This window comes from Somniosus microcephalus, chromosome 8, assembly GCF_052327205.1.
Source record: "Somniosus microcephalus isolate GS21.2 chromosome 8, FLI_Smic_1.0, whole genome shotgun sequence".
Lineage (NCBI taxonomy): Eukaryota > Metazoa > Chordata > Chondrichthyes > Squaliformes > Somniosidae > Somniosus > Somniosus microcephalus.
Genome location: NC_140994.1, coordinates 60505832 through 60514999, shown reverse-complemented (window position 1 = coordinate 60514999; position 9168 = coordinate 60505832). Strand labels below are relative to the sequence as shown.

The 9168-nt window shown below is 40.3% G+C and overlaps 1 protein-coding gene across 1 annotated transcript in view; it reads right to left on the bottom strand.

Moving 5' to 3' along the window:
- Positions 1 to 5471: 5471 nt before the first annotated feature.
- Positions 5472 to 9168, bottom strand: part of LOC147113547 (RNA/RNP complex-1-interacting phosphatase-like) — a 60278-nt gene continuing 56581 nt past the window's right edge. The window contains exons 11-12 of the mRNA XM_085994769.1: positions 6586 to 6702; positions 5472 to 6144 (exon numbers count right to left, since the gene is read on the bottom strand). Of these exons, the coding sequence (XP_085850895.1) occupies positions 5838 to 6144; positions 6586 to 6702 (424 nt within the window). The 3' untranslated portion in view covers positions 5472 to 5837. The remainder of the gene's footprint in view (positions 6145 to 6585; positions 6703 to 9168) is intronic.

Genomic DNA, 9168 nt, shown 5'->3' with positions numbered 1-9168 from the left:
TGTTGCTGCTTTGCATTGCCCCTAGAATGGTTCTTACTTCCTGCTTTAGATCTAGCTCTGCAAGCTGTTGAAACATGGCCTTGCTTCTGGCAGTGAAAATATTTCGCATTTATGTATTGGCAGGACTGTGATGAGTGATTTCCACTGCAGCGATAACAACTCACTGAATTGCTCTCACCAACATGCTTTTGTCTCAGTCTCACAGCTTTAGGTTTGACAGTGGTTTTGTGACTGTAGACCTCAGCTTGCACTAGTCACTTGAGTTGGATGGAGTTCCCTAGCATTCTTAGACACCCTCTCCATAGATAGGGCAATTTGGCATGCTATGCCAAATGTTAGGTTCGGCATGTTCAGTAACTTGGACTGTGTGCGCTCATCTACCAGTCGACACAAAAACTTATCTTGCAACGCATGAACCAAAAATGTGCCAAAGTTACAATGCAAAGACAGGTTCTTAAGAACTACAATGTACTCACTGATGGTTTCACTTTGTTTTTGGTTTCTGGTACCAAATTTATAGCTCTCTGCTATTTCTAACAGCTTTGGGTCAAAATTGTCCTCGAGTTTCTCGACAATGTCTTCAAACGATGCATCCGTCACTTTCCCTGGTGCGAGTAGGTTTGTCAACGTTCCGTAGACATCTGGCCCGATCTCCGTTAGAAAATTTGCTGCCTTCCGTTCATGAATTACTTTATTTTGAGCTTTAAAATTCTCATCTGCACCTTCGGTCTCAATGTTATTGGCCCTAAAAAACACCTCCATCTGCTCAATGTAAGAACTGAAAGGTCTGCAAGCTCGGTCATAATAGAAATATAGAAATAAGGAGTGTATGATTTTAAAATGGAGATTTAATTACATCTGCAATCTCAGATCCAATTATCCCTCACCCTCTAACCCTGCTTCACCTGAAGAGTACACTTGAGCTTAATCTGTGTGTCAGGAAATTGACTAGTATATAATAAAGTCTTGCATATAGCATATGCTTCCTGTAAGTTTCACTTACTTTCTATAACACTTTCCTCATTGTTGATTAGCTTAAAGTCAAACAGCAACAAATCAGAACTGAAGAGGTAGGGCATATAGCAATCAAAAGCAAGGAAAGCAGCTAGAAAACTGCCAATGAGAAACTACATTAGAACTTATGAAAACAATCAATTATCAATGAGCAGTCAGAAGAAACTATCAAAAAAAGGGTGAACCAATAGTTACTCAAAAGACTTTTTGGAAAGCTTTTTGTTTGCCACCCCACCCTCCCCGCCCCAGAAACTGAAATCGTTAGTATCCAAAAAATAAAAACATAAAAGCAAATATATTTCACAATAATCTACTTAAATTTACCCATTGATTTTTTTGTATCTTTTAATACCTTATTTAAAGCTTTTGTTTCAAGGCCTCGGTGTGTTTCAAAAGCCCAGGTTTCGAGTGGCTATTTTCCAGAGCAGTTGAAGGGTGTTACCAACCACATCTGTGGATCCTGAGCATGTGCAATTTGTAGAATTTTCCAGCATGCGTTAGATAGTTCTCCGAGTAGAAGTAGAAGACTGTCTGTCCTAATCCTGAGGATTTGTGTTTCTTTGTTCTTTCAAAAGACTTCATAACAAACTGGAGATTGAATTCTCAAAGATTTATTTCAGAGAAGATTCACTGTTAAAATATTAACAACTTTTTTTCCATTATGAACTGCTCAATTTTATCTCACAGATAGTGATTATCACTTGTGGGGTTAGATTTTAACTTTGGCTACCTGGCATAAACAGGGCAGCAGTGGCCTAAAATGGCTTACTACCCTGTTTACACCATTTCTCCAGTCACAACCACCTTCAAAGGAGCCCATCACTGGAGGGCTGAAGCACCTGCCTGTTTAAATCACCAATTGCCATTTTAGGGCATAACTGGGCTGAGTGTGCACTGTGTACACTCTGCCCAGTTTCAGCTGGTGGTCCAACTGAAGAGGGGCCTAAAAGTAAATTTGTATTTATTTTCCTGGGCCTGAAAGGTGCAGGAGTGCCCCTCCAAGCTGCACAAAAATAACCTGTGCATTGGGTACACTTGCCCCTTCGCGAACAGATCTCACCCCCCGCAACCCGATCCGCCCTACCACTAAGTTAGGAGGCACAGTAAATTGTATAGATGGGGGCAGGAAGTTACAAAGGGACATAAACAGATAAAGTGTGTGGGCAAAACTGGCATATGGAGTTCATTGTGGGGAAGTGTGAGGTAATCCACTTTGGATCCAAGACAAATTGGAACATTCTCTTAATGGTGAGAGGCAAGGAACTGTGGAGAAGCAAAGGGATGTGGACGTCCGAGTACACAAATCACTAAAATCTAGTGCACCAGTACAAAATGTAATCAAAGCCTAATGGAGTGTTTGTATTTCAACTCCCTTGAAATAAAGGCCAAGTGGAGGGAGTTATGATTCAATTGTACAGAGCCTTGGTCAGACCCTATCTGGAGTACTGCATTCAGTTTCTGGCACCACACCTCAGGAAAGATATATTGGCCTTGGGGTGGGGGCACGGTGGTGGTGACAGGGGCGGGATACAATGCAGATTCTCTGGAACATAATTTAACCCTTTATGAGGACAGGTTACATAAACTTGGCTTGTATTCCTTTCAGTTTCGAAGGTTATGGGGCAATCTAATTGGAGTGATTAAAATGATAAAAGGATTCGATAGATACAGAGATGCTTTTTCCTCTGGTGGGGGAATCCAGAACAAAGGGCTCAAAGAGCTAGTCCATTCAGGAATAAAATCAGTAAACACTCCCCCCCCCCCCCCCACACAAAGAACAATCCAAATCTCTACCCTAAAAGGGTGTGGTTGCTGGATCAATTGAAATTTTCAAGACTGAGATTGGCAGACTTTAATTAGACAATGATACCAAAGGATATGGATCAAAGTCAGGTAATGGAGTTGAGGTACAGACTTTTTAAACTGTTTCAATTTTCTCAATGACTGCAAAGATGTCAAAGAATTTCATCACAGTCCAGTCAGCGGTCTCTATATTAGAAGTTACCACTCTTATTACATGAGGACTTGGTGATGGTTGGTCCTTATGCTCAGAATCCAGTCACAAAATTGCACTTCAGTCCAAAATTACTCTTTCAGCTCTCTGCTAATCTCAGAGACAGGTACTGATGAGGGAGGCTGTTCAGTCTGTCCATGCATAAAAATGTTTCCGCCAGCTCCCCCATCACCTGGAAGACCATTCCAGATATAAAGACTTCATGTGAAGAATTGCTTCTTCACGTCAGTCTTAAACTTAACTTTTACCAGTTAGTACCTGTCTCCTTGTCTAGCAGTCATGGTTTTACTTCAAATAGTACCCATGATGAGTATTTTATATTCCATATACCTCTAAATAAATTCCCTTCTCACTCACCTGCTTTCAAGGCTGAAGATTGAAATTTTCTAACCTTTCCTCATAGCTTAAGTCTTCTGACACAAAGGATTCGCATTGTCTGCACGGCTTCCAGGTTTCCCTTGTGACTCAGTGACCAGAACTCAGTGGCAGTACTGAGGTGCAGCCTGATCAGGTTTCAGAACTTCAGCTTAGACTTAAAAAGGTAAATTCAGCAATCTCACACTCCCAATGGAGAAATCACACAGAGGAGCATAGGTCAGAAATAGGCCTATGACACCATTGCCCTACTTCTCTAACCTTTGCTTCCTAACTGGGAATGTTAATATACTCTACTGGCACATAGTTCAGCATTCTGTTTATGTTGTTGATTACTGCTACTACTAAATTCCCATCCGTCAATTCAGCAGCGACGCTGGGGCCGAATGAGTTAATTCCATTGTTGTCAGTTCTGAACTAGCCAGGCTGCTTCAGCCATCTGAATCCCTTTCTGTGACAAGTCAATCTTGACATGGTCTATCCAGCTTCCTTGGTCTTCCTCAGCTTCTTGTTCCATGTACCTCTGTATACAGGGCTATGCAATGTAGTCTAGCCGTTTCCATTCTTGAAACATGCCCAAACCATTTCAGTTATTCAAATTTCAAAATACAAATTTTGTCTAAATCCATCTAGTTTCTTGGCTGTTGTATCAGGTTCAGTATCTCCCAATTTTCATTGAGTTTCTGAATCCATGTCACTGATGTAGATTGGAAACAATAGGGGCACCATCACCAATCCTTGGGGGTATTTCACTCAGTAGATCTCACCAGTCTGACATAACACCCCTAATTAGTACTTGGTGCTTCCTTTCTTGCAGCTAGATCCTAAACAAACTCCCAATTTTACCTAGGATACCCAATACATTAAGCTGTACAGCAGGTTTTTGTGTGGAACTTTATTCAGTATTATTCAACAATTAATTATATGTATGTTCATGTAGTGTGCATACTTGTAATGCTACTGATCACTATAAGCATTAATTCCATCCAAATGATCATAGCAACCATTCCCTAATTTACTTAGATTGAAACCATGCTCTGCTGGCTGGCCGTAACATAACTATGTGTAAAAAGAACTCTGTTGTTCCAAATCTTTTTTGGCCATAATGGAATAGTTTTATCATAAAATCAAGATGCATCACAGTCTGCTGCTCCACCTCACTTTCCAAAAACATCCAAGCTTTGGGGAAATTATTACCTCCCTCAGTCTGCCCTCCTCCCATAATCTACAAGCTTTGAAAACCCATGTTTAGTGTCACTTAGCCACTATTGCTCGACTTACTTTTTCTCTGCTCCACTGTTTTCAGTTTTGTTGTTATTCTTGCTTTGTCTATTGGCTCTTTACCTGGATTAAAAAAACCTTCACCTGCAACAAAATTCCACATAAGCACAAAAACTATGGTGGAGGTGTGAAAGAGTCAAGCAATCTGCAAACTACCAGAAAGCCACACATCACCCATAATTGCACACCACGTGTCATGACTCATGAAGTAACACTGGGCGGCCAGCTGGTGGCGCCGTCCAAGGAGTATAAATACTCGGGCGTGGGCCCAGCTTGCTCAGGATGTTTCAGTAACCAGGAACTAGTGATGTAACTAGAAATCTCATGGTTTTGAAACAGTTGATTAAAGCCTTGTTTTATACTCAAACCAAGCGCTCAGTAGTCTTTTTACATCACCACGTGTATGCCATGTGCAATACAACTGCCAACCAAAATGTTTTTTAAAAATGTCCTTTTAACAAGGAGTAATAAAACCCACTGGAAAGGAACCACCTCAACAGACTTTTTATTTTAAAGCACAAAAACATTTATTTTTAGTACCACTTGACTGAATATGCTTCTATGAGTTCAGCAGGTATGAACAAGACTACCTCATTGAATTGCATGACTTAGTTGGTATGTTGCATCATGGAAGTTAGCTTATTTGTAGCAAGAAATGAGTGAGATTAAAGAAGTGTACTTCCTTAATGTATTTTTCCTTTCTGAACATGTGCAGAACACAAGTAAAATCAAACATTTGTGGTGGTAAATTAAATTGAGGCAACATGTGCAATTCACAATTTTAGGATACATTTAAAGTCTCTAATAATTTTATTAAAAAAAGTTATCTACAATCGGTTGTGCTCAGAAATTCACCTTCAAAAAACTTGGAACCAAGACAATGAGCATATATTCATACTGATTTATATAAAAAAAAAATTCTGAGTAACTGTTTCTGCTTTCATCATACTTTGTACTGCTAAAACGAACAGTTTTCTTTACAACTACACGGTTCTAAGTCAACAGAAATAGTAAAAGGCATGGGGGGGGGGGGGGAAAGAGGGGTTTGTGGTCCTTCAATATTAAATTTTGGAAAAAGCAAACTTCTATGAAAAATACAAGCGCTTACCACCCCCAAAAGAAAAACAAATGAATATACATTAAAGTTAGTGATTTAGTTCCACTCATATTCACGAAAGCCATCAAAATTATCATAGCAACCACCCCCTAGTTTACTTAGACTGAGACCACGCTCTGGTGGCTGGCCATGATTGTAATCACGTGTAAAAATGGTATATGGGGCAGAGCTCTGTGGTTCTAATTCTCTTCTGCCTGAAATGGTGTAAGGTTTCCTTTCAAAATCATCCCTGAAGCGATCTTGAGGTGCTGGTAGTCTCGTAGAATAAGGTGCAAATCTACTATGCAGACGTAAATTTTCTTCTGAACTACGTATCACTCTTTGCTCGTTGAAATGGTCAAATCTGTATTTGTAAAAAAGAAAAAGGTCTCAGTCAAATGTAACTGTGATAATACAGCTTTTCCTGCATCCAGTATCCATTTTGATTAACTGGATGCCAACATTAGGTTGTACCCCATAAATAGAAATACTTTCTAACTTATTTAATGATGTATATCCCTCAATTTTCTCCCAAATCCCTCTTGATCTCCCTTAGTCACAAACCAATAGGTGGCAACAGACTGGGAGGATGACCTATACACAGGCTTCTGCTGTCAATAAAAGCCAGTCAACTAAGAGACACACTAGGGCAGCTCAGAAAAGACACAGCTTTGACTTTCTCTGACTGCACATGATACAATACGGTGACAGACTGGGAATTCAGAATTGAACCCTTGACAATACACTTCTATAAAATTTTGAACAGTATTTAGCTCTGCCCAGTTACACTCCAATGGTTAACTACCTTGAACGTCCATTATATTCCTCTGGAGCACAGTCGTCAAAACGGGGAAGAGGTCTGTGTTCACCGTAAAGAAGTGAAGGTGGTGGTGGCGGAAGTGGAGGAGGAAGAGGTCGCGGCCTAAACAATTTTTTTTCCAAAAAAAGCTTTTATTAATGGAGTTACATATTTTAAAGAAAGCACATACGTTTTCTTTATATGGATTTATAGTAAGTTATACAAGAGTAAAAGTTCAGTGTATTGCCATCATAATACAGCCACAACTGCAGTCAATATTTTTCTTGGTAATACATTTAATTAATCCATATGTTTCTTTGCCTAATGCAACTTAGAACACTATAAAACATAACAATCCTGAATAATTGACCTGGGGAAATACTCAAAAGCTTGTAATCAAGAGGCTAAAAAATTAATGTCTAGTTAATAAAAAAAAACTCTTGATCCTGTAAAGTTAGCAGTTATTAGAGAATCCGAGCAGGATTTTAGGAAATGGAGATCATGCCTCACTAACCTGATTGAACCCTTTGAGGGAGTGACCAAATTAGTGGATCATGGAAGTTTGTTAGAAGTTGTATATTTCAATTTCCAGAAAGCTTTTGAGAAGGTGCTGCATGGACAGTTAATAGTAAAGATTGTATCATGTGGGTTTGGCGGCTAGATATTATGCTGGAAGAGATAGGTTGCAACCTCATAGGCAGAGCGTCATGGGAGTAGATCCACATGGAAGTTATAAGTGAAGTCCCATAAGGATCAGCATTGTGACTGTTGTTGTTCATCACCTTCATAAATGATTTGGATGAGGCATTCACAAGTTTGCAGACCGCACATAACTGCATGGGAGTTAGGAATTTAGATCAAATAACAGATTACAGGCCAATTTAGACAAATTGGGGGAATAGGCCCATGTGTGGCAGATGTCCTTCAATGTGGATAAGTGCAGGGTGATGCACTTGGGTCTGGAAAACTCCAGGCATTTGTATGGAATGCAGGAGTACCCATCAAATATTTCAGAGCAGGATAGAGACCTAGAGAAAATAGTTGATAAATCATTGAAGACTCAGAAGCAGTGTGACGAGGCCATTGAAAAGCAAATAGGATTTTATGTTGTACTGCTAGTGTAAGGAATATTACATCCACAACTGCAATCAATATTTTTCTTAATATATTTAATTAATCCAATTATATTTATTTAATTTTGGTCCCCTCACCTGGCAGGAGATAGAAAGTCTCTGGAGAAGGTATAAAGTAGGATGACCAAAACTATATCCACTCTTAGTTATCAGTATAGGCTAAATGAGTTGGCTTATTTTTCAATAGAAAACACAGGCTTCATAGAACCATAGAATGGTTACAGCACAGAAGGAGGCCATACGGCCCGTTGAGCCTGTGCCGGCTCTCTGCAAGAACACTTCAGCTCGTCCCACTCCCCCGCCCTTTCCCCATAGCCCTGCACATTTTTTTCCTTCAGGTACTTATCCAATTCCCTTTTGAAAGCCATGATCGAGTCTGCCTCCACCAACCTTTCAGGCAGTGCATACCAGATCCTAACCACTCGCTGAGTAAAAAGGTTTCTCTTCATGTCGCCTTTGGTTCTTTTGCCAATCACCTTAAATCTGTGTCCTCTGGTTCTCGACCCTTCCGCCAATGGGAACAGTTTCTCTATCTATTCTGTCTAGACCCCTCATGATTTTGAACACCTTTATCAAATCTCCTCTCAACCTTCTCTGCTCTAAGGAGAACAACCCAAGCTTCTCTAGTCTACCTACGTAACTGAAGTCCCTCATCCCTGGAATCATTCTCGTAAATCTTTTCTGCACCCTCTCTAAGGCCTTCACATCCTTCCTAAAGTGCGGGCCAAGAATTGGACACAATACTCCAGTTGAGGCTGAACCAGTGTTTTATAAAGGTTCAGCATAACTTCCTTGTTTTGGTACTCTATGCCTCTATTTATGAAGCCCAGGATCCCGTATGCTTTTTTAACTGCTTTCTCAACCTATCCCATCACCTTCAACGATTTGTGCACATATACCCCCAGCTCCCTCTGTTCATGCACCTCTTTTAGGATTGTATCCTTTACCCTCTCCTCATTCTTCCTACCAAAATGTATCACTTTGCACTTTTCTGCAAAGAAATATGATTGAGGTTTTTAAAAAGAGATTAGAATCTGTTCAATTTGATAGGCTATTTGAGTTGGGATGGCAGAATTACAGAACATGAGGGGCAAAGAATTAGGTTAGATGTAAAGAAGTAGGGGGGGAAAAATTCGGTATTTACCATTTTGTGGCGCTAAATCACCTAGGCGCCAATTTAGTGCCCGGCAACTGCGATATTGAGTTTTAGCACCCCAAGAGGGAAGAGGAGCGCTAAATCAAGCGCTACACACTTCTCTTAGGGCGCTAACGTCGTAGAGCAGGGCGCTACCTTCAGAGAGCTAATCAAGTTCTGGCGCTGTCAATTAGAAATTAGTCAAACTGGCACCTTCCAGTTCTTAAAGGGGAGGTTTAATCATGCTGCACAGCCTCACTCTGATCATTGCTGCTTGTGAACTGGGCCTGCAAGGAACTGCAAGCCTTCACTCCAAGAAGT